At 60.0% G+C, this 27,421-nt stretch overlaps 3 protein-coding genes across 15 annotated transcripts in view; 1 reads left to right on the top strand and 2 right to left on the bottom strand.

Moving 5' to 3' along the window:
• Positions 1-13,553, top strand: part of PITPNM2 (phosphatidylinositol transfer protein membrane associated 2) — a 99,956-nt gene extending 86,403 nt beyond the window's left edge. For 7 of the 10 annotated variants that reach the window (XM_059676372.1, XM_059676370.1, XM_059676371.1 and 4 more), the window contains 13 exons: positions 319-497; positions 3,273-3,443; positions 3,924-4,076; positions 5,093-5,257; positions 5,966-6,109; positions 6,928-7,076; positions 8,073-8,189; positions 8,533-8,649; positions 8,755-8,903; positions 8,999-9,148; positions 10,342-10,525; positions 10,603-10,731; positions 10,824-13,553. In XM_059676372.1, the coding sequence (XP_059532355.1) occupies positions 319-497; positions 3,273-3,443; positions 3,924-4,076; positions 5,093-5,257; positions 5,966-6,109; positions 6,928-7,076; positions 8,073-8,189; positions 8,533-8,649; positions 8,755-8,903; positions 8,999-9,148; positions 10,342-10,525; positions 10,603-10,731; positions 10,824-11,147 (2,131 nt within the window). In that variant the 3' untranslated portion in view covers positions 11,148-13,553. The remainder of the gene's footprint in view (positions 1-318; positions 498-3,272; positions 3,444-3,923; positions 4,077-5,092; positions 5,258-5,965; positions 6,110-6,927; positions 7,077-8,072; positions 8,190-8,532; positions 8,650-8,754; positions 8,904-8,998; positions 9,149-10,341; positions 10,526-10,602; positions 10,732-10,823) is intronic. The other 3 variants (XM_059676377.1, XM_059676376.1, XM_059676378.1) reach the window with 3 other exon arrangements.
• A 384-nt stretch (positions 13,554-13,937) lies between these two features.
• Positions 13,938-15,668, bottom strand: ARL6IP4 (ADP ribosylation factor like GTPase 6 interacting protein 4). 2 transcript variants are annotated; one of them, XM_059676385.1, is made up of 5 exons: positions 15,506-15,668; positions 14,857-15,168; positions 14,656-14,773; positions 14,271-14,340; positions 13,938-14,191 (listed from the first exon to the last, which is right to left on the bottom strand). In XM_059676385.1, the coding sequence occupies exons 1-5, from the start codon at positions 15,666-15,668 to the stop codon at positions 14,135-14,137; spliced, it is 720 nt and encodes a 239-aa protein (XP_059532368.1). In that variant the 3' UTR covers positions 13,938-14,134. The 2 variants fall into 2 exon arrangements, with proteins under 2 accessions (XP_059532368.1, XP_059532369.1); XM_059676386.1 differs by having other exon boundaries at positions 14,857-15,144.
• A 1,092-nt stretch (positions 15,669-16,760) lies between these two features.
• OGFOD2 (2-oxoglutarate and iron dependent oxygenase domain containing 2) lies at positions 16,761-21,468 on the bottom strand. Of its 3 annotated transcripts, XM_059676381.1 has the most exons (7): positions 21,199-21,468; positions 20,747-20,803; positions 19,906-20,019; positions 19,715-19,814; positions 18,347-18,474; positions 17,842-18,099; positions 16,761-17,767 (listed from the first exon to the last, which is right to left on the bottom strand). In XM_059676381.1, exons 1-7 carry the CDS (start codon positions 21,328-21,330, stop codon positions 17,504-17,506), a joined length of 1,053 nt encoding a protein of 350 aa, XP_059532364.1. In that variant the 5' UTR covers positions 21,331-21,468; the 3' UTR covers positions 16,761-17,503. The 3 variants fall into 3 exon arrangements, with proteins under 3 accessions (XP_059532364.1, XP_059532366.1, XP_059532365.1); XM_059676383.1 differs by lacking the exons at positions 19,715-19,814; positions 19,906-20,019 and having other exon boundaries at positions 21,199-21,450; XM_059676382.1 differs by lacking the exons at positions 19,906-20,019; positions 20,747-20,803; positions 21,199-21,468 and adding an exon at positions 19,128-19,150 and having other exon boundaries at positions 19,715-19,803.
• Between the last annotated feature and the right edge of the window lie 5,953 nt (positions 21,469-27,421).

Here is a 27,421-nt window from a genome sequence, read left to right as displayed (position 1 = left end):
TGTCCTGGACAGTGTCCTGTCCGTGCTGAGGGCCACCCTGACCCAGAGGGAGCAGATTGTCTGGGGGAAGCAGGGGCAGAACTGACCGGGGCAGCATGGCCCCTCTCAGGGCTGTCCCAAAGGCAGTGGGCCCCCTAAAGAGTGGGGACCCTCTGACCTCAGAGGTCTCAGCAGCCCCGGGGCAGCGGCACCTGGAAGGCAGCACAGGGGTGCAGCCTCTTTGGGCCTGATGACCCCTCAGGGGCCTCCTTCGGGAGCCGAGGAGGGCGGCCAGCCCCGAGAAGGGCCTCGGTGTGACCTGGCACCCGCCCCCTGCAGCCTCCATGCTAGCGTGCTGAGGAACGAACCCGGCTCCCGCCGCTCGAGCAGCTCCACCATGCTGGACGGCACAGGGGTCCTGGGCAGGTTCGACTTCGAGGTCGCCGACCTCTTCCTCTTCGGGTGCCCGCTGGGGCTGGTCCTGGCCTTGAGGAAGACGGTCATCCCCAGCCTGGATGGTGAGAGCCCTGCGGGGAGGGTGTGGGGGGCTACATGATCAGAGCGTAGGGTCTCAGTGGACCCCTGTCTCGAGGCCATGGTCACGTCCCAGGCCCCTTCCCGTATCAGCCTCTTTTTTGTCCTCCATCCAGGGGCCCATCCCTCTCCCGTGCTCCTGCGTCAGCAGCTCAGTCCCTGGCCCTGTTTCCCAGCACCTGCTGTTTCGTTTCTTCTCCAAGGCACCCCCGGAAGCTGAGGTCCGGATAGGAAAGGGCCTTCCAGGGTCAGATGGGGATAGATGCCTCTCCCAGGTGCTAGGTCTTCCTGAAAGGAAGGAGGATGCAGCCAGGCACCCCCAAAGCCTTCCTGGTTCCGTGGCCTTGCAGCCCCGGAGCTGCCACAGCCACGCTGCTCCAGGGACCCTCCTCCCGTCTACACAGACAGAGGCGAGACGTACGGGCTGAGCAGCCTGTCAGCAGCGGTCCCTGCCCGGTGCCCCCCAGGATCAGCCAGTGTGGCTCTGCCATCCTCACTGCGGGGCCCGTGGCACAGTCTCCAGGTGACTGAGGGGAAACAGACTCAGAGAGGTTTAGACACTTGCCCAAGAGCAAGTGGACAGGGGCTGACGTAGGGACAGTGATGTTATGTTGAGGGTTATGTGGCAGCACTGCACGTGCTGACGTGAAAGACTCCAAAATTCTGTGTGTTAAATGAAAAAAAAAAAGCAAAGTTCAAGAAGCATAGCATATGTTCTTATCCGTGTGGGTGATTTAAAAGTGAGACACACACTACCGACAGTTTATACAGGAATCCCCTGCTCTCCGACAGCGGAGCATCCCTCTGAAACGTTTCGTACGCCAACGTGGCATAAATCAGAGAGGCAATTACCATTAATTTATGAGGGAAATTTTTTGAGCGCTCCCAGACCCAAAAATAACCTTCCAAATGATACCAAATACGCTTAATTACATCCAGTTTTACAATAAGCATAACACCCTTATGAGGTCTCTTAGTCTTTTCCGACAGCTTAGGACACGTCTTGCTAACAGCTGCACAAAATAAACCGAGATAAAGTGCAGATGCTCACAGACAGCTCAGAGCTCTGGCGGCTGGATGCTGCGATGCCGGGTGTGGTTGGTTCCAGGGAGGGAGCTTGGCAGGGCCCCTCTGCTGCCTCTACAGCTACTCATGCAAAACCAATGCTAACACCTGTCCTGGTGGTTCAGTTGGTTGGAGTGTCGTCCCATACACCCAAAGGTTGCGGGTTCGATTCCTGGTCAGGGTATATGCAGGAAGCAGCCAGTCGATGTTTCTCTTTCCCCCTTCCTCTTTCTCTAAAATAATAAAAACCTATTCTCAGGTGAGGATTTACAAACAAATGCTGAACCCTATTTTCGCTTTTCTTTGCAAAAGTGAAAGTGCTCTTCGCAGATCTTCTGGTTGGCGAAAGTGGGTACAGATGATCCCCAACTTACGATGGTGTGACTTTCGATTTTTCAACTTTGCAGTGGTGCAAAAGCAATACCCAGTCAGTAGAAACGGAACTTCAAATTTTGAATTCTGATATCATCCCAGGCTAGTGGTTCAATACTCTCTCAGGATGCTGGGTATTATAAAACAGGCTTTGTGGAGATGATTTTGCCCAACTGTAGACCAAACTAAGTGTTCTGAGCATGTTTAAGGGGGGCTGGGCTAAGCTATGATGTTTGGCAGGGTAGGTGTGGCAAATGCATTTTCGACTGATGATGTTTTCAACTTACAGTGCATTTGTTAGGACCTAACTTCATCGTAAGTCGAGGAGCGTCTGTATGAACATAGGTCTTTCCTAAAAGCAGAGGCTGGAGACCTGTACTTATATTCTGTGTGTGTGTGCGTGTGTGTGCGCGCGCGCGCGCGCGCGCGTGTGTGTGTGTGTGTGTACTTACATTCTTACATCCACGTGAAGTGGTTGGACTTGCAGCCCATTCTGACAACCTAGGAGACATTTCCAACCCCAGCAGGCAGGTGCCCCCTGCTCCAGTAGGCGTGGGTGAGAGGCTCCCTGAAGGTGCTGGTGGGGCTCCAGCCACGTGGCTTCGAGGTGAAAGGCAGCCTTCTGTTTAAGTCTTTTGTCATATACTCTTGCATTGGAAAAACGTTTTCTACCATGGTTATTATAACTTTTCAATTTTGTTGTTGTTGTTGTTAATCCTCACCAGAGGATTTTTTTTTTCCTTTGCTTTTTTTTTAGAGCGTGTGGAAGGGAGGGAGGAAGGGAGGGGGAGAGAAAGAGAGAGAGAAAGAGAGAGAGCAACATCAATGTGAGAGACACACGGACTGGTTGCCTCCCGCACGCATCCCTACGCAGGGGAGTGGAGGTGGGTGGAGGGGGCAGAGAGCAAACCCGCAACACAGATAAGTGCCCTTGACCGGCAATCGAACCCGCAATCCTTATGTCCAAGAGCCAACGCTCTAATCACTGAGAAAAAACTGCCAGGGCTAACTTTTCAATTAAAAGAAAAAGGTTAATATAAGGAAAATGCTCCAAACAGATCCCAAACTCATAGACACACTTTCAGGTTTTCCGTAGCCGGACCACTACCGCACCCGCCCTGCTGTAGGCCCTGCTCAGTTCTAGGCCCCGCCCTGCCCAGACCCCGCCCAGTCATAAGCTCCGCCCAGTCATAAGCCCCGCCCTGCGCAGACCCCCGCCCAGTCATAAGCCCCGCCCAGCTCTAAGCCCCGCCCGTCCCCAGGCCCCGCCTCCTCGGGGCGGAGCTGGCTGCCAGGCGACTCCACCCCCTCCCCGTCCCCAGTTTTCCAGCTGCGCCCGGCCTGCCAGCAAGTCTACAACCTGTTCCACCCCGCGGACCCGTCGGCCTCGCGCCTGGAGCCCCTGCTGGAGCGGCGGTTCTACGCCCTGCCGCCCTTCAGCATCCCCCGCTACCAGCGCTACCCGCTGGGCGACGGCTGCTCCACGCTGCTGGGTGAGAACCCCGCGGGCGGCCGGGTGCTGGGGGAGGGTAGGTGGGTGGGTGGGTGCCGCTCCTGGGTGCTCCAGGCCGGGGTGGGCCTGCTGTGCGGGGAAGGGCAGCCTGCACTGAGCACCTGAGAACCTGGGCACCTGTCTGGGTGAGGGCGCACTGGCCCCACCGATCCCAGAGTTAGGAATGAGGACAGGGTCTCAGCCCCATGCCCGGGGCCCAGACTACATCCCAACTGCCCACGGAGGCAGAGCTGAGGACCCCAGGGTCACAGGATGGGGGCAGGGGGGCTGTAGAGTAGCTCTGGGCCGGGAGTGAGTGCGAGCTGCCCTCCCAGGGAACGGCCCTGTCCCACCCGCCCCGGTGTGTCCCAGTTGTCTTGTCACCTGGTCCTCGAGCCCCGTGTGTCTTGTGTCGGAGCCTGTCGGACGGTCCACATGAGTGTCTGTTCTTGTCCTCTGTTCTCTCCCCGTCTGCCTCCAGTCGAGACCGTGCAGAGAAACCCTGAGCTGGTCCTGGAGGGCGGCCCCCTGACCCCCCTCCCCGGGGACGGCTTCCTGGAAACCAGTATCCCAGTTCCCGAGCTCACCTGGCAAGACGGGCCCCGCCCGAGCCCGGGCCCGGGCTGTGCTGAGTGTGTGTAACCCCCGTCCGTGATGCTGTCTGCTTCACTGGCTGCCGCTGGCCTGTGACCCCGCCCCCCATGCTCCTGGCCGCTCGGAGTTTGTGGGACCAGGCAGGGCAGGCCCGGCAGAGCAGGTCCCGCTGCCCGCCCTCTGCACACAGGGTCAGAGCCAGGAGGGGGCCCAGGAGCCCCGAGCGGGGAGCAGCTGTCCGGGGTCACCGAGCATGGGTGCCGGTCCAGGTTCTCTTTTGCCCACTGTGAGGCTGGCAGGGCAGCCAGGAGATGGGGTGAGGCCTCAAGCCCCCGGGACTCACCTGTTCCCCCAGGAGAAGCCTTCAGTCGGTGAGGGGCTGGATTCTCAGGCCTCACTCCCTCCCTGAGAAGGTCCAGGCACCTCCTGCACCCCAATCCAGATATGGGTCCTTTAGCCGAGCCCCTATCCCAGCTCAGCCCTGCCCTCAGCCCGGGCCCAGGTGAGCGTGGTTCAAGCCCTCCCTCCGCACCTGCCTCGGTCAGTGTGGCCCTTGTGTGAGGGATGCATGTGAGGCCTCAGCAGAGGGCGTCCCTGGAAAGCCACCCCAGGCCCCTGTTGTTAGCGGCCCTCAAACCCAACTGCCATGGGCTGTGGGTGAGGCCGGGCTGGGCCCTGAAGGCCAAGAAGGCTAGACTAGACCACATCAGGGGCAGTGGGGGGGGGGGGGTAAGAACGATGCCCCAGGGGGCCGTGGGCCTGGCTGCATTGACTCCCTGTCCACTGTGTCTGTGTCGGTCCCCTGTCCATCCTGCCCTGGCCCTCCCTTCCTGCCTCAGTCCGTGCCCTGCCTTCTCAGCCCTGAGCAGGCAGGCCCTGGCACACTTGGGCCCATCCTCGCTGCCAGCTCTGCTCATCTCCCACTGGAGGTGTCAGCCTTGCCTGGCATAGCCTGGCCTCCCAGCCCATGCGGGACCCTCCCTCCCACTGCTCAGGGGCTGTGGGCGGGGCGGGGCCTCTCTTACCCCCGGGTCTCTGGTCCCTGTCCACCTGCAGCGGAGGCGCTCCAGACCCACAACACACTCTTCCAAGAGCACACGGCCCCCTCCTCGCCCAGCGCGGCCTCCGGCACACGAGGTTTCCGCCGAGCCAGTGAGATCAGCATCGCCAGCCAGGTGTCCGGCATGGCTGAGAGCTACACCGCATCCAGCATTGCCCAGAGTGAGTTCCCTCCCTGCACTCTCCCCTCTGTCCTGCAGGGGGCAGTGTGCGCCCCAGGGAATAGGTGGCAATGTCTGGACACAGCTGGGGAGGGGGCGCCTCTGGCAGCTGGTGAGTAGAGACCAGGGATGCTGCTCGACACCCTGTAATGCTCAGGCCGCCCCACCATGGAGCCGTCCGGCCCCAGGTGTCCACGGAGGACTCTGGCGGGAAGGAGTGGTAGAAGGGGGCCCAGGGGGGCCAATTCCCGGTGGTGGCGTTTGGCAGCACTGGCTCAGAAAGCTGGGAGTCAGTGGGCCTGGTCCTAGCCTTAGGGGGGGGCGCGGAGGGAGTGCGGGGTGCTCCCTGAGGGAGAAAGCTGAGGGGTGTTTCTGGGCAAGTAAGGGGAGCTGGACAAGCTGGAGGGTTGGCTGAGGGAGCCAGGGGGCAGAGGTCATGAAGGCCTTGGCTCGGTGGCTCCTGCCCATCTCAGAAGAGTCTCTGCAGCTGGGCGGAGTGCGGGTCACCCCTTCTCAGTGCCCCCAGCCGCTGCCCTGCCATCCCCCCTGCCCGCATGATGGCTCCCAGGCTGCCTGTCAGAGCCCTGGCACCGGGCAGAGGCGGGTGCGCTGCTCTCTGTGCGGAGGGCCGCGGGGCCTGGCCCTCTCCCAGCATCCTCCCTGGCCCGCGGTGGCAGCGCTGAGGCCTCTCCCTTGTTCTTGTTCTCAGAGGCCCCAGTGCCGCTCAGCCATACCCCCAGCGTCAGGCGCCTGTCCCTGCTCGCCCTGCCCCCCCCACCCCCCTCCACCCCGGGTCCCCGCCCGCAGGCCAGGCGGGTGAACCCCCACCTCCCCGACTTGGACATCAGAGAAGGTACCGGGCATCACATGCCCTCCACGCACACGCGCCTCCTCCTCTCACTGGGGCACTGCTGTTTCCAGGCACATGTCACTGCGGGCTCTGCTCACCTGCCCCGCTGAGGCCTAACCGGGGAGCCCGAGGCTGGGCTGGGAGCCCTCGGACATCCAGGGAGGAGGCAGGAGCGGCTGGAGTTGGGGGACCCATGGAGCTGGAATGAGGGGGTGGGGGGCCAGGACTGTGGGTCCGGCAGGCTGCCGGCAGAGGGCAGGGGGCCCCCTTTACTGAGTTCCTGGGCATTTCCTGCACGTGTGGCCACCGGGAGGCACTTTCCAAGCCTCATCTCTAGCCGGGGTGGTCGCCAGCCCCGAGTGGGAGTGGAGGGTCACTCACCTGTCTGACCTCACCAGCTCCCAGGTGCTGAGTGGGCACAGGCCTTGCCTGGGGCCCAGAGATTAGAATAACCACTGATGGGAACCTTTCACAGCCTAGAGGCCTGGGGTGGACCGGCCCAGGAGACCACAGCAGTAGGGCCCAGGGCAGGATCACCAGGATCGGCGACAGGACCAGGGATAGGAGTCCTGCCTCCCAAGGGCTCTTCCCCTCCCCCTCCGAGTCGCACCCCCACCTGCCCCTGGTGCCCCGCCTGCTCGCCCCTGTCCTGCCTCCTGGCCCTTCCCTGCTCCCCTCTGTTACCCAGCCTGGCAGGGGGACTCTCGCTTCGGCCGCTGCCCTTTCCCTGGTTGGAGGAGGGTCTCTGTTGAGCCAGGCCTGAGAGGCCAGGGGACCCTCTGGGGTCCCAGCCCAGTCACCGCCCCGCCTCCTCCTGGCAGTTGCTGCGAAGTGGTGGGGCCAGAAGCGGATCGACTACGCCCTGTACTGCCCGGACGCCCTGACGGCCTTCCCCACCGTGGCCCTGCCACACCTCTTCCACGCCAGCTACTGGGAGTCCACCGACGTGGTCTCCTTCCTGCTGAGACAGGTACGAGGCGCCTCCGCCAGGCACCCAGAAGGGCTGCTGCCAAGGAGGACGGTGGGGACCCTGCCCTCTGACCCCCTGGGACAGGAGCCAGCAGGATGGAAGAACCTGTGGGGAAGTTGAGACGGGGTGAATGCACCTGCAGTCGTGGGACACATGTAAAATTGGGGGGCCCAGAGGGTGGGCTCTAGTGGGTTGAATAGTGCCCCCCAAACCCTCACAGCTTCCTATTTTTTTAATGTTTCGTTTTTTTATAATCCTCACCCGAGGATATTTTTCCATTGATTTTTAGAGAGAGTGGGAGGGAGAGGGACAGAGAGAAACACCGATGTGAGAAAGACACATCGATTGGTTGCCTCCCACACCCCCCCAACCAGGGCTGGGAGCCTGCAACCGAGGTATGTGCCCTTGACCGATATCGAACCCGGGACCCTTCAGTCCATAGGCCGATGCTCTATCCACTGAGCCAAACTGGCTGGGGCAGTGATGGCGAACCTATGACACACGTGTCAGAGGTGACACGCAAACTCATTTTTTTGGTTGATTTTTCTTTGTTAAATGGCATTTAAATATATAAAATAAATATCAAAAATATAAGTCTTTGTTTTACTATGATTGCAGATATCAAAAAATTTCTATATGTGACACGGCACCAGAGTTAAGTTAGGGTTTTTCAAAATGCTGACACGCCGAGCTCAAAAGTTTCGCCATCACTGGGCTAGGGCAATGTTGTTTTTTAATTGATTTCAGAGGGAAGAAGGGAGGGAGAGAAACATCCATGATGAGAGAGAATCATTGATCGGCTGCCTCCTGCACGCCACCTACTGGGGATCGAGCCCGCAACCCAGGCATGCGCCCTGACCAGGAATCGAACCGTGACCTCCTGGTTCATGGGTCCCTGAGCCACGCTGGCCGGGCAACAGCTTCCTCTTTTCGGATCCTAGAACAGGAGGCCCAGGCTCCAGCCTGCTCCAGGTGCCTTCTCCCCCTCCCTCCCAGGTCATGAGGCACGACAACGCCAGCATCTTGGAGCTGGACGGCAAGGAGGTCTCGGTGTTCACCCCCTCGAAGCCCAGAGAGAAGTGGCAGCGCAAGAGAACCCACGTGAAGCTGCGGGTGAGCGTCCTCTGGGGGCCTGGGCCCCAGGCGTGTCCTGGGGAACCCTCACGGGGAGACCCATCTCACAGATGCGGTAACTGAGTCACGGGAAGCGTGCCGTCTCTACCCTCGGTCTGTGGGACGGAAGCCATTGCCCCATGTACAGACAGGGAGGTGCAGCAGGCTTCCTCGTTTCCCCCAGGCCACGTGGCTCCGCGGTCGAGCTGGACTCGAACCTGGGCTTTCTGGCCTTCGGCCCAGCTCCCCCCACAGGCCCACAGGAGGCCTGAGCTGAGCCCAGGAGACCCCCACCCCCCCCTCCATCCCCCACCCTGACCCAGCCTCCCCCTCCCCTTCCCAGAACGTGACAGCCAACCACCGGATCAGTGACGCGGTGGCCAACGAGGATGGCCCCCAGGTTCTGACGGGCCGGTTCATGTACGGGCCCCTGGACATGGTCACCCTGACGGGGGAGAAGGTGAGGACACGGGGAGACGGCGGGAGCCCCTGCCTGCCTGTGGTCGGGGGTGGGGGTGGGAGGCCAGGGGCACGGCCCACTCGTGACCAGCCTGCCCGGCTCCAGGTGGACGTGCACATCATGACGCAGCCGCCCTCGGGCGAGTGGCTGTACCTGGACACGCTGGTGACCAACAGCAGCGGGCGCGTGTCCTACACCATCCCCGAGACTCACCGCCTGGGCGTGGGCGTCTACCCCGTGAAGATGGTGGTCAGGTATGTGCCTCATGGGACGGGCAGGCGGGTGGGTGGCCTCCTCGGGGACAGAGGAAGGGGCGCTGGTGAGTGCTGATGAGCGCCCCCCCTCCCAGGGGAGACCACACGTTTGCCGACAGCTACATCACCGTGCTGCCCCGGGGCACGGAGTTCGTGGTCTTCAGTATCGATGGCTCCTTTGCCGCCAGCGTGTCCATCATGGGCAGTGACCCCAAAGTGCGGGCCGGGGCCGTGGACGTGGTGCGGTGAGTGGTCCCGAGGGGCGTGGTGGGTGGGCCCGGGTGCCAGAGGAGGGGACATTTGGCAGGGAACTTGAAGTTAGCACCACCGCTTACTAGCTGTGTGACCTTCGCTTGACCTCTTTTTTAAAAAAAATTTTTCATTGATTTTAGAGAGGAAAGGAGAGGGGGATAGAAACATCAATTATGAGAGAGAATTATTGATTGGCAGCCTCCTGCATGCCCCACCCTGGGGATCAAGCCCGCAACCTGGGTAGGTGCCCTGACCAGGAACCGTGACCACCTGGTTCATAGGTCAACGCTCAACTACTGAGCCACACCAGCCCGGCTTCATTTGACCTCATTTTTTAAAAAATATACTTTTATTGGGGACCCTTTTCCCCTCCCTACCTGGGAGTTCATTCTGTGGGACTCTTCCTTCTCCCCATGTGGGAGTCTGTATCTATTCTTTTTTTTTTTTTTTTAATATATTTTATTGATTTTTTACAGAGAGGAAGGGAGAGAGATAGAGAGTTAGAAACATCGATGAGAGAGGAACATCGATCAGCTGCCTCCTGCACATCTCCTACTGGGGATGTGCCCGCAACCCAGGTACATGCCCTTGACCGGAATCGAACCTGGGACCTTTCAGTCCGCAAGCCGACGCTCTATCCACCGAGCCAAACCGGTTTTGGCGTGTATCTATTCTTCAATAAATTTCCACCTTTGCTATACCAAAATATATATATACTTTTATTAATTTCAGAGAGGAAGGGAGAGGGAGAGAGAAATAGAAACATCAATGATGAGAGAATCATTGATTGGCTGCCTCCTACATGCCTGCCACTAGGGATCGAGCCTGCAACCTGGGCACATGCCCTTGACCAGAATCAAACATGGGACCCTTCAGTCCACAGGCTGACACTCTATCCACTGAGCCACACCAGCTAGGGCTCATTTGACCTCTTGATGTTGATGCTTTGGTCCCCTCCCCTGGAAAGTGGTCCTCACAAGACCTGGCGCACTGTGGGATGGTGTGGCTTAGGCTGTGGGTGCTACACAAGGGCCGCCACCACGTTGTTGCTACTGTTACTGTTGGAGCCGGGCCAGAGATGCCCTCTTCTGTGGCCCAAGTAGGGTCTGGCTGGGCAAGGTGACGGGCGGCCCAGGAAGGTGGTCGGGGTGGCTGTGGAACACCCAGGCCTGCCCCTCACCCCCAGGCACTGGCAGGACCTGGGCTACCTCATCATCTATGTGACGGGCCGGCCCGACATGCAGAAGCAGCGGGTGGTGGCGTGGCTGGCCCAGCACAACTTCCCCCACGGCGTGGTGTCCTTCTGTGACGGCCTGGTGCACGACCCGCTGCGGCACAAGGCCAACTTCCTGAAGCTGCTCATCTCCGAGGTGGGTCCTGGGCAGAAGGGGTGGGGTGGGGTGGGGGGGTAAGGTCGTGCCCGGGCCCACACCGGTCTCGCCCACAGCTGCACCTGCGCGCGCACGCGGCCTACGGCTCTACCAAGGACGTGGTGGTCTACAGCTCCATCAGCCTGTCCCCCATGCAGATCTACATCGTGGGCCGGCCCACCAAGAAGCTGCAGCAACAGTGCCAGGTGAGTGGGCAGAGCGTGGTGGGCAGCACAGGCGGGCAGCCACGAGAGCCCTGCCCTGTGACAGCCGCCACCTCACTGCCCCTCCCCTGCAGTTCATCACAGACGGCTACGCGGCCCACCTGGCCCAGCTCAAGTATAACCACCGGGCGCGGCCGGCCCGCAACACGGCCACCCGCATGGCGCTGCGCAAGGGCAGCTTCGGCCTGCCCGGCCAGGGCGACTTCCTGCGCTCCCGGAACCACCTGCTCCGCACCATCTCAGCCCAGCCCAGTGGGCCCGGCCTCAGGCACGAGCGGACGCAGAGCCAGCCGGACGGCGAGCAGCGGGGCCAGCGCAGCATGAGCGTGGCGGCTGGCTGCTGGGGCCGAACCATGGCCGGCCGGCTCGAGCCGGGGGCCGCCGCGGGCCCCAAGTAGGGCGCCCTGAGTGAGGTGCTGTGGTCTCCATGGTGCTAGGCCAGGCGGCCAGCCCACCAGGAGGCCTGGCCTGGGCACAGGCGTCGGCTGGGGACAGACTTGTCCCAGGGCCCAGCAGAGGACACCGGCCGTGCCACACAGCCCTCCCACGCGTCCTGGGGTCTCCAGGGGTTCCTGTTGGAAGCTGGCAGGACGGCCAGCCCCAAGACGACAGAGGGACCAGGACCCCCCACGTGGGCCAGCCTGGAAGGTTCTCCGGGACAACGGCCTGGGCCCGCCTGCCACCTCCCCGGCCACTAGCTTGCCCTGACCCCACATCCCCTCCCACCGGGTCGCAGCTGCTGCTTGTTGACGCCAGTTAACTCTCCAACCTCACTGGTTTTGCACTGATTTCTGAGAGCAGAGACCCATCATCCCCTCCTGTGGCTACAGACGCGTTCACCCGCATGAAAAGTCAACTTTTGCGGATCCAGGACCTCGTGCCACACGGAATGCCCCAGGGCAGCAAATCCCTGTGCAAGCAGGAGAGAAAGGCCATATCTTAATTTCTGCAGCTCCGCCTGGAGCCCAGGGAGGCTGTGGGCCTGGCGTCGTCGCCGGCTCTGGGCACAGCCCTGGCCCGGCCTGGCTGCCTCTGCTCGGCCCGGCCGCATGCCCACGTTTCTACACCTTTCTACTTCTCCGATCTGATTTCTACGAGGTTTTTTTAAATGAGCAATCCTGGGCTGCTTCCTTTTCTTAACTCTTTCAGTACCAAGCGCAGCCCCTCCGCGTGGAAACACCCAGCACTGTGAGGGAGTCCAGCCCGGCTCTGGGTCCCAGGCCCAGCCTCCTGCCCCTGCAGAGGGCTGTGGGCTCCTGCCCCACCTGACCCCACTGAATTTCTACTCGGGTGGGTGGGGCACACACTTAGGTTTTTCTTAATGCCTGTTCCGCTCCGATGCCGAGTCTGAGAAGCCACAACTCCTGTCGTTCGCTTGAGGGCAGGCAGCTACGGCTTCCCGTCCTGCCTGGTCCAGACCGCGCTGTCCTGCCAGGTCTGTGCGCCAGCCCTCCCGCCCCAGGCCCGATGTGATCACAGCTGTGGCGCTCGGCTCCGGCGTGGGGGTGCCCTCTGCGGCTCCTCCACCTTCTTCAAGGCCGGGGAGCCTGCCTGGCCTCCCCGCCGTCCAGCCCGGGGCTCCATGTCTGAGAAGCTGCTGCCAACCTGGATACGGCCTCGGGGCCTCACGGGCTGGGGTGCGGAGGTGCCCCGCCCGCCGTTCCCATCTCCCCGTGTGTAGATATGTACAGCCACAGGGTCGTGTAAATGTTCCGCGAGGGGGGGTGTTCTGCCAGGGGGGGCTACACAGGGAAAGCTATTTATTTTGTGTAGAGAAAAGTGTCTGGAGGGATGGGACCTTCAGTTTATTCGTATTTAAGATGTAGCTTTTTTGTTGTTTTGGGCGTTATGTATAAAGCAACGATTATTTTATGGACCGAGTCCTAATGTAACTGTTGCAGTTGGAAGTGCAATATCTGACCCCCCTGCTCCCCAGCGGGGAATTGCTCGGCCGACAATCAGCCCCGCGAGGGGCCCTGTGGCCAGTGCCGCCGCCTCTACTGGCCCCACCTGGCCCGTCGGGCCCACGCCTGGATGACTAGCCATCGGAGAAGCACCTGGAAGAGCCCGGCCCGCCTGCAATAAAGGCTGAGGCTCCTGGCCGGGGGAGGCCGTGTGGGCAGGGGGCTGGCCTCTCCCAGCGGGCAGCCCCCCACAGCTCTGCGCTCCCCACCTTCCTGCCCAGCCGCCAGCCATGCCAAGGACAACAGCAATAGCCCCGGGCCTCTCCTTAGCCATAGATGGCGAGACGGGCAGCCCGGCCTCCCCGCCGACTTCTCTTCTGTGCCCAGGTGTGCTTCCTGCCTCCTCACCATTCTTTCAGGCACAGTCTCCTTGAGGAAGCACCAGTTTTTCAGAAACTACAAGAGGGAGGGCAGAGTCCTTTAAAAAATACCAAAAATGTTTACAGCGTCGGGTGCTGAGCTGCAGGGCTCAGGCCTGACTCGTCATTACCAAAGGGTGAGGCGGGCCTTGCTGACTGCCCCCCACCCGGGCCTGTTAGGGTAGCCGCCTTAGCCCCACCCCAGCCCACCCCGCCCCACCTGCCTTCTGGATCTTCAAAGAGGGAGTCAGCAGAGACCCACACCCGCCCAGCTCTGTCCGAGCTGCCCACCCGCCAGCCACGTTGGTCTCTACGTCTCAGCCCCCTCCCGTCTGTCTGTCTGTCTGTCCAGGCCATGTGTGAGCAGTGTCCTGACTCCCCCGCACCCCCCCACCCTTGCTGTCCCTGCACCATCGGGCCTGAGTGTGCTCTGTATACAGTGCCATTGTCTGTCACACAAATTAAAAAGCTCAAAGGCTTCCTTCTGGGTCTCGTTACTGCACCAGCCACCAGAGCAGCATGGCTGGGGGGGGGGGGGGGGCACGGCCTGTCCCGCACACAGTGCCAGCTGCACCCATGGGAGCACTGGACCGCCCGGCCCAGCACAGGGACTCCTGGCTGTTGTCATCTTTGGACCCAACACACAAGGGCAGCTGTCTCCCTCCCAGCCTGAGGGAATCGGGTCAACAAGCCAAGTCCCTGGGTTTGGGATGCGGCTGGGGTGGGGCGGTTCCAGGCGGGCTCACTGAGGAGGAGAGCACGACCACCAGGCACACCCCGCTTTCCCTGCAGCCCTGTTGTCCCCTGCAGTCGGCAGCACCCTTCCCTCCCTCTCAACACAAGAAACAACTGCGCACGAGAGGTCTCAGCCAGGGGACGTTTAATACCGGGGAGCTGTGCTCTTTCAGGAGGGGGCTGAGTAGAACAGTGACCCCGTCCTCCATCCCTGCATCTGAGAGCAGAGGCCGGTCCACAGGAGAGGACAGACAGCACCCATGTGGCCTCCTGCTGCCCACCCCGTCAGGCCACCAACACCGCCCACAGACCTTGGTCAGCTGGCCCTCAGGGCAACAGCCCCGCTCGCATCTGGAAGGCCAGGCCGTCCCCTCGGGTGGCTTGCTAGGTGAGAGAGCACACAGGAGGGGGCGTGTCACAAACAGAGCAGAGGCTGAGCCCTGGGCGGAGGGGCGACACCCACCTTGTTGATCTCCCGGTGCCGTTCCTTGGTTACGATTTCCTCTAAGACCTCGCCATCTCCCTTAATGAGCCTGGGGGAGGAGGGGAGCAGGCTGAGCCTCTGACCCAGAGCACCGGAACAACCCCAGCCCTCCGTCTCTCCCACCGGCGGGACAGGGATACAGGTGGCCGGGTGGGCTCTGCCACCTGCCACCGGCTCAGCCCAGAATGGCTCTCCGATGACCCTCCCGAAGGCCCTTCCAGCCCCTGCAGCTGCTTGGGGGGGAGGAATAGCCTCCGGAGTCCAGCAACACGTCACTTTCCCATCCTCGGCCTTTTCATAGCAGCAGCCACCACCCCTCCTCCTGCAAGTGCGGCCGGGGCTGGGCCTCGCGCCCACTCCCCACCTGGTGCGGCCGGTCTCCGGGTCCACCACCTTGCGGATGACGCTCTGCCGCGCGTCCCACTCCTCCTTGGTCATGGGCTTCATGGCCCGGATGCGCGATTTCTGCTCATCCGTCAGCACTGGGAGGGGAGACGGCAGGGAGGTGGGGACGGGCCGCAGGGCGGGACCCTCCTGGTCCGCACGCCCCGCAGCAGGCAGGTACCTGGGCCGTCCTCCTCCTCCCCGGCAGGTCGGTGCCACTGGTCCAGCGAGGGGCCTGGTAGAGCCTCAGGCGGCGGCGCCTCCGCCTTCTCCTTGCCTTTCTTCTTCAGCTTCTTCTTCCTCCTCTTCTTCTTCTTCCTCTTCTTGTCCTTGTGCTTCCCCCACTTCTTCCGGCCGTGGCTGGAGGAAGAGGAGGAGGACGAGGAGGACGAGGAGCTGGAAGAACTGGAAGAGGAGGAGGAGGAGGAGCTGGAACGCCGTCTCCTCCGGGCCTGGTGTTTGCTTCTCTCTGTGATGCGGGGAGAAGGTGAGGCTGGAAGGCCGGGAGGGAGTAAACCTCCCCCCTTGCTCTGGACAGAAGAGCGAGGCCTCCTGCAGGGACCAGCACTCTCCGGGAGGGAGGCACCGGCTGACCAGGTGCAGGGCGGCCAAACCCCCAGCTCAGGCCCCGCTGCACAGACAGCAGGCCTCCGCGCTCGCACGCAGCGATGCCCGCTCAAGGGGCCGGCCCTGCCCCTGGGCCCGGGCGTCTATCAGTCCCGACGCCCACGCTGTGCTCTGCACCCCTCTGACCACCGCCCCCCGCGATTGCCCTGCCACCGTCCGCAGGAAGCCCGCCCAGCTGACCTTCCCACTCCCCGCGGCCTCACCCTCCGCCCCCGAGGAGGTGGTGCTGGCCTTGCGGCCGTGGGACCTAGAAGCCGAAAAGCTCCCCCGGGCGTCCTTGCTGCTCTTCTTCCTTCTCTTTTCCGACCCTCGGCCCCGCGAGCGGCTGCGACTCCTCGAGCGCTGGCGAGAGCCGACGGGAGCCATAGCGCCGCGCTCTGCAGACGGGGAGGCGCGGTCAATCGGAGGCTCTCAGCCCGCAGACTGGGCGCCCAGGTCCTCGGGGCCCCTCCCCGATTCCCGCCCCGGGGCAGGGATGGGAGCCCCCCCGCAACCACCTCACGATCCTCACCCACCCACTACCCGCAGGGAACGCCGGGTCCGCCGCCGCGGCCCCTTTAAGGGCCCGCCCTCGCCGGGAGGCTCCACGCCTGCGCAGGCGGTTCAGGCGTCCCTGGGAACAGCCGCGACCCTCACCCGCCAGGTGCGTTCGGAACCCCTCTCCAAGCGCGCCGACCCGCACCCTCGCGCCCTCCGCCTTAAGGAAGGTCCCCGGGGTGGCCCATTCCCTCCTCAATTGACCACCAGGCCCAGCCCCCGCACCACGCGCTTGTGTGAGGAAGCGGTGCCGGCGAGGCGACTTCCCGCCGGGTCGGTGCTCCGAGAGGCCGTCCGGCTGCGAAGCGGGGCTGTGTCGCCTTTAGTTCCGTCTCTGGGGCGTCTCGGGAAACGGGAGTCTGGCGCGCCCACCTCCGTTTCAGAGGCGAGCCGGGGTCCAGGTTTCACCCCCAGGCCGGTGCGAGGCCGTGTCTGCTCCCGCAGCTCCCGGACCAGAGACGTGCTCTTCGGCCTGGCGCCACTCCCCGAGCTCGCAGGCCCTTTGCTGCAGTTGTACCCTCTTCCAAGATTGCCCTTGCAGGGCCCCCCGCAGAGATAGAGACCCCCACTGCCCCTGCGCTCGCTTCCCAACCTGGGTTGCCCGCCCGCCCGCCTGTCCACTCCATCAGGCCGTGAGCTCCAGGGCTGAGACGCCCTGGTCTTTCTCCAACGTCCCCATGTGGAGAGGGTCAACTCAAATGTCTCTATGGGGCCAGAGATCATGGCAGTGAATGAGGAAGGGACCCCTCTGAGCGGTGCACGTCTGGCGTCTCCAGACCTTCCCACCTTCCCAGGGAAGCCAGAACGCAGGCTTTCCATATGGAAATGCCTGGTTTCCAGATGTGCCGCCCGTGTGCACAGCTGCACTCCTCACCCAATGTGGGGGCCAACCCTTCAAGTTGCAAACCCTTCAATAACGACAGCAGCGAACGCAGGGGGCTGTTATAAAGCACTTTATAAAGCTTGTATATCATTTGACTCTCACAACAGCTCTAAGACATAGGCACTTTCCAGATGAGGAAACGAGGCTCAAAGAGGTCAAGGGGCTTACCCAGTCACAGGGCTGGAAGTGGCAGAATCAGAATTTGAACCCAGACAGTCTGGCCCGGCTCTTAACCCCTCCACACCATCTACAAGGTGCTACAGGTGACCCACCCAAATTCCCTTTATAGACGGCACTCACCCCAGCTGTCGAGCCAGATGCTGACAGCTACACCTGGACGTTCCACTGGGAGCCACTTGTGCTGGAGTCGGACATCTGGGAACTTATTCACGCACATCCCCTCCCCCCGCCATGCCCTCTCCCAACACACCCTGTAGCCAATCACCGATGCTGGGGCAAACTGGTGGATTCACGCTCCAGAGCTCCCAGCGGATTGGCCTGAGTTTAGAGGCATCTGAACCTGCCCCTCGGCCCAGCTCCTCCCTGCCTTGTCCTGCTCCGTGGACTCCCTCCTCCCGAGGGCGCTCCATCGATAAGCAGGAACCCCATCTCCGGTTCTAAGCCAGCCCATCTGCAGAAAGAAGGACCCAGAGCCTGCTTGTCCTTTTGAACCAAGAAGTGCCAAGGGCTACGGGGACTTTATTTCTGCCCTGCCCAACCCAAGCCGAGGTGGCAGAGCCCTCTGCCGTCACGCCACCCCCGTCACAGGTCCCCACCAGGCTCAAGTCATCACACACACGTCCACTGCGGGGGGCTCCTCCCGGGTGAAGCCGTCACCGAAGCCCTCATCGTCCACCAGGTCGGGCTTGCGGCAGCACATGGGGCAGAGGCGGTTGCGCACAGCGGAGGCCCGGAGCCAGACGATGAGGTTCCATCGCTCGCCCGTGCCCAGGGGCCGGGCCCCGTGCAGCTGGCCGCCCCGATGCAGCACACCCTGGCCCACCACATGCTCCACCTCCAGGGGGCTGGCCAGGGCTGAAGGCGCCTGCAGACAGCTGGGGTCAGGCCTGGGCCCTCGCTACTACCCCAGGCCCTGCCCCGGGGGTCACACACACTCACCTGGAAGAGGCCCCCGAAGTACAGGGCGCCCCCGGTGAAGGCCTTGCCCAGGGACACGTTGATGGTCAGCTCGGCGTTGTCATAGTGGCACCCCAACTCCCGGTCCTGGCCCGGTGCGTACTTGACCGCGAAGGCTCGGTGGCTGTCGAGCCAGCCTCCGCCACAGTCTGGGTAAAGGAGGGCCATCAGTGGCTGGAGGAAGCGCTCCCGCAGCGGCGTCACCAGCGGCTCGTCCAGGCCCAGCTCATGGAGCAGCACCTGGAAGGGGGGTTCCAATGAGGCCCAGAGATGGGGAGGGATCAGCCGGGAAGCTGGTGGGGCCCCACCCTGGGTCCCTGGGGTGACCCTTGACTTGTTTAACTTCATAATCCTGCAATTTTCATTTTACAGACGGAGAGACCAAGGAACAGAGAGGGCTACACAGCTGGTCCATAGCACTGCAGGTCAGTCTCCCCAGACCCATGTGTCCCTGCCTCCTCAGCCCGCCTGGCAGAGCCGCACCCACCCCATAGTTGTTCATGGTGTTGGGTCTTCCCTTGGGCATGTCCGACCGCTCGAAGTGCTCCAGCTCCTCCAGCAGCGCCTGGCAGAACGGCGCCGTGAACACCGGCAGCCGGTAGATCCGCTTCTCCTCTGCAGGGAGGACAGTCTGTCGGCCAGGAGCTTCGGGATGCGCTTCTGGGCTTGCCTTTTCACCTCCCCAGCCTCAGTTTCCTCATCTGTGTAATGGGGATAACTCGGGCACTCTACACCCCTCTCGGGGCCATTATGAGGATTAAATATGCATGGTATGCACAGCCCTGGGGGGGGGGGTTCTATTCTCCAATTCACACACCCCCCTCCCCCCCGCCACACACACTCATCCCTGGAGCCCCTCGTCCTGCTTCCAAGGGTGCCACAGTCTAGCCTTCAGACTCAAATGTGAGTTCTGATGAGGCGCTGAGATGGGGAGGGATTAGCCCAAGGTCACCCAGCAGGCCAGCCGCAGAGCCAAGCCAGCCACAGAGCCTGCTCGGGCTCTCTCTGCACCCCTCCCCCCAGTGAACCGCCAAAGTCTGCACCCCAACTCAGAGGTTTCTTGGAGTTTCTGTTCCCCATAAGGAAGGCTGAGGGGGGCTTTTTTGTAGGGCGCTGGTGGGGGGAGGCGCGGCTCAGAATGGAAATGGGGGCATTCTTGGCAGACACACACGTTTGGGCCAACTCACAAGCAGCCCCAGCCCCCCCCAGACCCAGGATAACAGTAACCGTAAGACCCGGAGAATTCTGGACACATACCACGCTCAAGCCTCTCACCCGATCATCACAGCACCTTTCGAGATGGGTGGTATTATCGTTCCCATTTCACAAATGAGGAAACCGAGACAGACAGAGTAAGGCTCCCTGGCCTAGGACTTCTGCTGGGTTTAGCCAGGGGAGGCCCCCGCAGGAGGTGGAGGGCAGAGAGAGATGGGGCATTTTGGAGTCTGGAGGGGCTGTGTGCTCCTGCCGGTTGTCTGGCAGCCCCTCCCACAGCTCCAGGTCCCTGCAGCCTCAAGAAACTTCATCTTGCCCACTCCTTCCAGTCCAGAGACAGGACCGCTCCCCTCTATTGCTGGCCCTGCTGGGGTCCTTCACCTCCCTTGCTGATCCTTTTAGCTCAGCCCACACTCTCAACTATCCCTTCCTTAAGCTCTTCAGTCACCCCAGCTGGCTCATGCCTGACAAGACACTGAACAGCTGTGTCTCTTGGGTGAGTGCATGGATGGATAGAGATGCCCTGCTCCTGTGCCTTCCAGCCCCTGCTGGTTTGATTTTTGGAGGCACACATAATGGACAGAGGGGACCCCAGCCTCCCACCCCCTAGTCCTGCCAGGTCATGGGGCCAAGACCTCACCTGACACCGTCTCCAGCCGCTGGAGGAGGCCCTTGAGGTCTGCACCTGGCAATGCGCTGTACTCAGCTGCGGCCAGAAACTCGGGGGCCAGAGCCACATCCTGGGGGAGAACACACACCCACTGTGGGGCAGGCAGCCTCCCCAGCCTGGATGCCTCCTCCTCCTCCCAGTAACCTGCCCCTGCTGGGTACCTGCAGTGAGTTGTAGATTTCAGGCCGAGCCGGGTGGTAGGAGCTGGCGATGAGGGCTTTCCTGGCAGCCGACTCCTGCCCTAGGCGCTTCCGCCGCTCCACCTCCTGCTCCAGCTGGGGTGGCACAGGGCCTGGTTACCAGGACAGGGCCTCTCATCCCCTCGAGGCCATTGTACAGATGAGGAAACTGAGGCTCAGGAAGGCCAGAGCAGGGCCCAGGCCAAGAGCCAAGTCTTCCTGTGCTCCTGACTCTGATAGGGTTGATTGCGGGTGCCACGCTATTAGCTGAAGGGGACTCCTTCCAGAAAGGGGCCCAGCCCACTCTGGGCTATGACAGCCCTGCGAGGCCCCTCAGCCAGCTGGGGCCATGCAGGGAGGGGAACAAAGTCCCAGCAGAGGGCCCTCCCGGGAAGCTTCCCACCATTAACCCCCAGGTGAGGGAGGAGGGGTGAGATGGGGAGCAGCCCTGGTGGCAAGGGAAGCAGGGTCGGAGGAGAAATAGCAAGGAGCCTGGCAGCCCTGGCAGGACCTCAACCCCAGGGGCTGTGAAACCTTGAGCAAGGGACTCCCCTTGTTGAGCCCATTTTTTTTCATCTCAAAAGAGCATGAAGTAAGGCAACCTGGCAGCCCTCCCTCTTTCTTCTTTTCTGGTGCCAGGCCCCGGCTGCTGCAGTGAGTGGGCACAGGAAGGGGGAAAGGAGGGTTTAAGGAGCCCTTCGGTGATCTGGGACTGGCAGGCCTGAGGCTGGGACACCCCTTCAAGCCGCCGACACAAATCTAAAATCTAAAATGGAAGGTCTAGGCCGGGTGTGTAGGGGCGTTGGAGGGTGGTGAGTGTTACCTCTTCTAACAGCTGCTGGAAGTCCTTGGGGGTGACACAGCCTCGGCTGCGCAGGATCTAGGAGCAGAAAGGTCAATGAACCCGACTACATGACCCTGGGCAAGTCACTTAACATCTCTTGAGTCTCAGTTTCCCTCCTAAAATGGAGATGAGAGCCCGGACCGCAGGGGACCACCGTGAGGATGAAATACGATGAGCGCTAAGTCCAGAGCGGGGTTCCCTGAGCCAGGCCCTGCCCTAAGCACATACATGTTAGTTCACCCACTCGACAGCCTCACTGGGGAGTTACGCTTATCCCCAGTTAAGGGGAGAAAACTGGGGCACCGAGAGGCCAAGCCACTGCTGCGGTCAGATCTGAGCACGCGGGCAAAGCCAGCGACCGCGGGAACAAGGGTCCCTCCTCCGCCAGCCCTCCCGCGCCTTCCTCTGCGGAGCCGATGGAGGCCACTCACGGGGCCGTAGTCCGCGCGCAGCTGCTGCTCGCCCCGGAAACGCACGTGCAGCCCGTAGCGCGCCACGTACAAGTTCTCGGAGCAGAAGCAGGCGCAGCGGCAGAAGCGCTGCGGGACGCCCGCCGTCGCCATGGTGAGGGGGCGCGCGCGGCCCCGCCGGCTTCCGTAGGAGCACTTCCGGGTACGCCCACTTCCGGCAGCCAAGGATCCGGTCTAAATTCCCGCGCGCAGAGAGGAACGAAGACCCCGCCCCGCCCCCCGAAAACGGTCTGCGGTGTAGAAAGATGTTCCCGGGCCTTCCAGTGCTGCCGCCTCACAATGTCCCCATCCTCGAGGCGGGGACTCGGACCCCCCCAAGACCTTTTGCCACCTCCCTTTTCTGCTCGGAGCTTTTGAAGACCCAGCCAACTCCATGGGGACAGTTAAAGGCGCCCTGAGGTTCCGTCGCGTTTCCTCCAAATGCTATGAACCATCCAGTTCTGTGCGTTTGAGCTTGGGGTTTAGCATTTTTACCCGGTCCCTGTCCCCGCTCTCCCATTGCCCCCGCTGTCTCCTAGGAGTCACCGCCGGTTGCCACAGTGTCTCCACAAAAAAACGTTCCGTCCGGCGTGACTTCCGGTGGCAGTCAGGTGTGGGGCGGGGGAGTAGGGCGTGGTCTGTCCGCGGCCACACCCCGCACAAACCGGTCCCAGTTCTGCGCAGCCGCTGTGCGAGTTGAGTGCTATTTCTCTTCGCGTGCAACCCAGCCTGAGGGAGACCCATCGCCGCACACACCGGGACCCCCGTCATGGTCCGCCGTGCACCCCCCCAGGCCCAGGTCTGCAGAACTGGAGCAAGTGGCTTGGATTGGATGGCAAACCTATCACCGAGATGGGAGAACTGAGGCGCGGAGCAGGGGAGGAAGTCCCTTCCCCTGGAATTGGTCCCTGACCCCCGCCCTAGCGTTTCCTCCGTGACCGCGGGATGCGGGATGCGGGTGGGGAGGAAGACTCTGGGCCGCAGGACTTCCGCCCAGACCCCAGATACACCGGTGACTGCAAGTGACGGCGCCTGTTGTCCCCGCTTCCTCCCCCCGGACTTCTGGGTCCCTCACCCGCCTTTCACCCCTACAGCAGACCCTTGAGCTGGGTACTGTTCCGTCTTCATGTGATACAGATGGGGAAACTGAGGCTCCGAAGTGCGGGGACCGGCCCCAGGTCACTCACCTGTAAGGGACACGCATGGGGTTTGAACCCCGCAGTCTGCTCTCGGACTCCCCTGTTCACCGCCACGGGGGTCAGTGGTGAGGGTGAGATGCGGAGGGAATTTGAGTTTTCTCTTTGTGCTTGTTGGCATTTTCTTTACGAGTCTGCTTTCCTTTCCCCTGTTCTTACACATGTCTGCGGGCCACCGTAAACACATGTCCATGCTAACACATACGGCCATGCTAACACATTTACACGCAACCGCACATGCCATCAGCACACTCACCCCCGCGTACACACCCTCATGAACACATTCCACATACAGTGATGGTTGCACACTCGTGCACACACACACCCCCACACCTGCTCACCCACATTCACATCCCACACACCTGCCCACACACACACAGGCCCCACAGCCCGGTTCCTCTCTCCTCTCTGCGACTTCCGCTCCAAGACCCACCGTTGCTCTTACTGATGCCCCGGAGCCCAAAAGGGAGAGGGAGACCCTCACGTTCTATGATTCGGTGTCTCCCTCAGCACATTTGGGGATCCAGGGCTCCAGCCAGCGGTGTCCCCGCCTTCCCCCAGTGCCTTCGGGGACCAGGAGAGGGCACCTGCTCTCTGGGCAAAGCCTAGCCCAATAGCCCGAGTGGTTTCCACAACTGGCTGGCCAGGGGCCTTCAGACCTTCCTGAGTGTGTATGTCTACGAGTGTGTGAGTGTGTGTCTGCGCGTGTGTGAGCTGTGCACGTGGAAGTGTGTTTTGAGTGACAGACAAGGTCCTTGCCCTTCTGAAGGTCTGAGTCAAGTGAGGGGAGACTGGCAAGCGAGGAAACCATCACATGATCGGGTTATTCTCACTTGGTTGCGAGTGCCAGGAGACACAGTGGGCGGGGCCTGGAAGTGGCTTCTTTGGACAGCTGGCCAGGGAGGCCCCCCAAAGAGGGTCATTTCAGCTGAGCCCTAACTGCGGCAGCAAGGTCTGGCAGGAAGGGTCGTAGGCAGGGGGACAGAGTGCAGGTCACTTAACATCTGCTGTGGGCTGACCTTGACCAGCAAGGACAATGAGAGGGCAAGCCGGAGGCAGTGGGACCAGGGTGGTATTGGGGCCGAATCACTGGGCATAGGAGGCCACGGTTAACATTTTGAATTTTACCCTCCAGGCAAAGGGCAGCTGTTGAATCCTCACAGCAAACCCTATGAGACAGGAACTATCCTCATTTTACAGATGTAGAAGAAGAGGCTCAGAGAGGTCCAGTGACCCACTCAAAGTCACACAGCTCATAAGTGGTGGAGTCCGGAATGGAACTGACATCCGACTGCTGGGTTGTTTATAAAGGTCTGCATGGGCGCCCCCTCCCCCCTCAGGCATAAAATCAAGGTCACTGGTGTGGGGAGCTGATATAGGGTTAAGCCTCAGACTGACCTGTGGGCAAAGTCACAAACATTTCCCAGCTTAGAGGGCACAGTCCTCTTAGCATAATTAGGCTTGACCTTATAACACTCCCTAGATCTTATTTGGGAAGCTAATAGGCTGAGGAAGTGCAGGAAGTATAACCATGGTCAAAACAAGTGAAACTCACAAGAACTGTGTAACTAATGGAAACCACTACCTTGTTTACCTCTAACTATAAAATAAAGGCTCAGCTTGCCTTGGGATCTTTCTCTCTGGCCTCAGCCAGGCACAGGGAAGATCCACGGAGACTAAGGAAAGCTAGAGAGCAATGAATGCTGTCTCCGTGTAAATCATTCTTCGCCGACTCCGTCCACACCTTTGGGAACCCCTGGACCGCTGGGGCTGGACCCCAGCATATGGCGCCCGAACAGGATTCCCCTAGGTAAGTCCCCACACACACATTGAGAACCCCCACACTCGGGACGGATAGGACTCCACCAGGGTGCTGCAGACCCCCCTATAGAGAATAAGTAGGGTAAGAAGGTGGATAGTACAGAACTTAGATTGAGAAGATTTGCCATACTTAGTCTAAAGGAAAAAGACTCTGTATTGATCTTTAAACACATATGCTTGCTAGCAGAGGAGTTAAGGTTACGCCCAGTCAGACGGAATGTTTTATACAAGTGTGTCCATGCTTTTCTGAGGAAGGAAAGGTGCCAGAAAGGTAAATGTAGAGGCATGGGAGAAGGCAGGCCCAAGGAGCCTTATCCTTAACCCCACTGCAGCCTTTCCACCCAGGGAAAGTGCAGGACTGGCAAGCTCTCCCTGGGGTGATAGATCAGGACTCAGGTAATAACGGAAAGTGCCAATCCTACTCTTAAAATGGATACAAGAGAGCATTTGGGGTTTTTCTTTTTAATGCCTGTTTTGGATTGAGTAAATGCATTTTACTTAGTTTTAAGATATCAAAGTTAGCTCTTGACACAAAAGGAAAAACTAACAGTTTGGCTCAAAATTGGGGTTTTGTTTTTGAGGTACTGAGGCTTGGGGGTGGAGTCAATTCACGGTAGAAATGTGAAGCTACGGCTTTTGGGGTTGAAGTGGGAAGTTGTGAATACAGAGGAGTATGTATGTTTATATATGGTCAGAATTCCATCAATGTAAACCTTTTCTATAAAAACAAAAAAGGGGGAGAATAATGTTATATGTTAGATTTTTTGGAAATACAATGCAGAGGGTTGTACAGCAGCCAAAAGGCATTGGGCCTCCTGTACAATAGCCTCTGCCGACTTAGCCCAGTGGAAGGATGCAAACCAGACAAGAGTTTTACAAGATCTAGTAATGCTGTGGGGAAGAGGTTGTGTTTTGTATCTTTCCAGAAGGAGCAGTCTCTGCCTCCCTCCTGGGGACCGTCACCCCTGGGAGGCCGAGTCAGCACACCTGACCAGTGCCTGTCTGTAGCAGATGTGCAGCCCTGAGCTGGAACCACCTGTCCATTGGAAGGATCACATGTGCCTCCTATTTGTCTGTCCTTATGTCCCAGCTTTGCCCCACATCTCCTTTCCTTTTTCTTTTCTTCTCAAGCTGACTACTTGTTTTCTGGTTCTTTGGCCTTTCTCCTGCTCTCCTGAACACAGCCTTTTCTAGAATCTCCCTACCCTACTGTTCCAGGAAGGGCACCTCCCTTTTCTGCCGTGACTGGGAGTGTCTGGTATATGCCCCATATGTGGAATTGTCTTGTACCAAGAGCCTGACATCCTGGGCTGAGATAGCCCTGTCCCAGGCCCACAGCTGTTGCCTGAGTTCTCTGTTCTTGCTGAGGTCATGGTGGCTGGTACCATGGATCTGTCTCTCACCCAATGGTGTGAGCTGGGCCCTCCCTGGAGAAGAAACCTGGGTTCCCCAAGATATGTGACCAGAGCTGGGGCTCCACCAGCAGGCGAGGGGAACCCAAGGCAGGTGCTGGGCATGGAGGCTACAGGGGCATACTGAACCTCACATCACCCTGCTTGGCCCCGGAGGATGGCTGGTTAGCCAAAGACGGGTAAGATTCCTCAGGGTGGAACAACCTAAGACAGGCACAGTCGCAGAGGGGCCAGCAGGAGAGAACTTGGGGTTCAACAGAGGTGGGGCACAGATCCTCACCCCCCCCAATTGTGCAGGGGATTGAACACTCGCCCCTTCTGAGGAAGGTCTCCTGCCCCCATGGCTGCTTCTCGCTTCCCACGCCCAGCTCAGATCGGGAACAGAAAGAGACTTGGCCCAGCTCAGATCGGGACCCAGGTAAAGACAGAGACTTGGCTGACAGCAGCTGCCCTCTCACTGCAACAGGGTTTGTTTTGACCATTTCTACCTTGGACCACAGGGAAAGGGGCAGCTGAAGGAAAGGGCTGTGTCAGGATGCTGCCTTCTTCCCTTTCTTCTTCCTCCTTTTTTCTAAACACTTCCATGCCTTGTAGTTCTTTTGCTTTCTCTTCTTTTTCTCTACTACCCTCCATCTCCGCCTCATCCTCCACCTCCCCAGTATCATCCATATCAGCTGACCCAGAGGGCACAGCTGACTCCTCCCCGGACACTGACACCACCATCAAACGTGGCCCTGATGGACACTTTGATCCAGCCGTACAACACGGTGACACTTCAGGAAGCCTGTCGCCAGTGACGACGCCCACTAGCCAGATCAACAAGGACAACCAAACCACCGACTTGGGGTCAGCTGAAGAAGTTAACAGCTGAGGCCCAGCAGATGGTAGAAAAGCAAGAAGTGAAAGCTACTCTCTCAACCAAGTCGGAGGACTCTTGAGTAAATCGGCAAAAGGAACTTTCATTTGTTAGAAAAATGTTACTGTGGTTTGATTTCTCACTTATTGCTGTTTCGCATTGCCATTGTTTTATTATTATTACTAGTTTTAAAAATGTTATGTTCAAGTTTTAAAATGTTTTGGGTTTTGCATTGGCATTATTTTGTTATTGCTTTAATAGCCAGAATTTTGTTCTTGATGCTTAAGTTTTACTGTCATTATGGTAGCTTAAAAACTCTCATTATAGTAGCTTAAAAAATAAAAGAAGGGTGAGATGTGGGGAGCTGATATAGGGTTAAGCCTCAGACTGACCTGTGGGCAAAGTCACAAACATTTCCCAGCTTAGAGGGCACAGTCCTCTTAGCATAATTAGGCTTGACCTTATAACACTCCCTAGATCTTATTTGGGAAGCTAATAGGCTGAGGAAGTGCAGGAAGTATAACCATGGTCAAAACAAGTGAAACTCACAAGAACTGTGTAACTAATGGAAACCACTACCTTGTTTACCTCTAACTATAAAATAAAGGCTCAGCTTGCCTTGGGATCTTTCTCTCTGGCCTCAGCCAGGCACAGGGAAGATCCACGGAGACTAAGGAAAGCTAGAGAGCAATGAATGCTGTCTCCGTGTAAATCATTCTTCGCCGACTCCGTCCACACCTTTGGGAACCCCTGGACCGCTGGGGCTGGACCCCAGCACACTGGGCCACGGGGACCTCAGTTCCAGCCCACGCCTGCTGAAGCTACCAGCCTTCCTTAAGGAGAACGGCTGCGGGGGCCAGCTTCCTTTTCAAGGACCCAACTCCCCAGCCCAGAGCTGTGTGGCCTGAGACGGTGTTTAA

This window comes from Myotis daubentonii, chromosome 19, assembly GCF_963259705.1.
Source record: "Myotis daubentonii chromosome 19, mMyoDau2.1, whole genome shotgun sequence".
Classification (NCBI taxonomy): domain Eukaryota; kingdom Metazoa; phylum Chordata; class Mammalia; order Chiroptera; family Vespertilionidae; genus Myotis; species Myotis daubentonii.
This window is presented reverse-complemented; position numbering and strand designations above follow the sequence as displayed.

What these genes read in the sequence shown, in the direction of transcription:
- ARL6IP4 (XM_059676385.1), bottom strand. Translation starts at nt 15,668, where the DNA reads ATGGCTCCCGTCGGCTCTCGCCAGCGCTCGAGGAGTCGCAGCCGCTCG. An exon ending in GGAGGAGGAGGACGGCCCAG is followed by an intron (nt 14,774 to 14,856) that starts GTACCTGCCTGC and finishes CTCCCCTCCCAG; the next exon opens with TGCTGACGGATGAGCAGAAA. An exon ending in CCGGAGACCGGCCGCACCAG is followed by an intron (nt 14,341 to 14,655) that starts GTGGGGAGTGGG and finishes CTCCTCCCCCAG; the next exon opens with GCTCATTAAGGGAGATGGCG.
- OGFOD2 (XM_059676381.1), bottom strand. Translation starts at nt 21,330, where the DNA reads ATGGCGACGGCGGGCGTCCCGCAGCGCTTCTGCCGCTGCGCCTGCTTC. An exon ending in AAATCTACAACTCACTGCAG is followed by an intron (nt 19,815 to 19,905) that starts GTACCCAGCAGG and finishes GTTCTCCCCCAG; the next exon opens with GATGTGGCTCTGGCCCCCGA. An exon ending in GCGGCTGGAGACGGTGTCAG is followed by an intron (nt 18,475 to 19,714) that starts GTGAGGTCTTGG and finishes TCCTCCCTGCAG; the next exon opens with AGGAGAAGCGGATCTACCGG.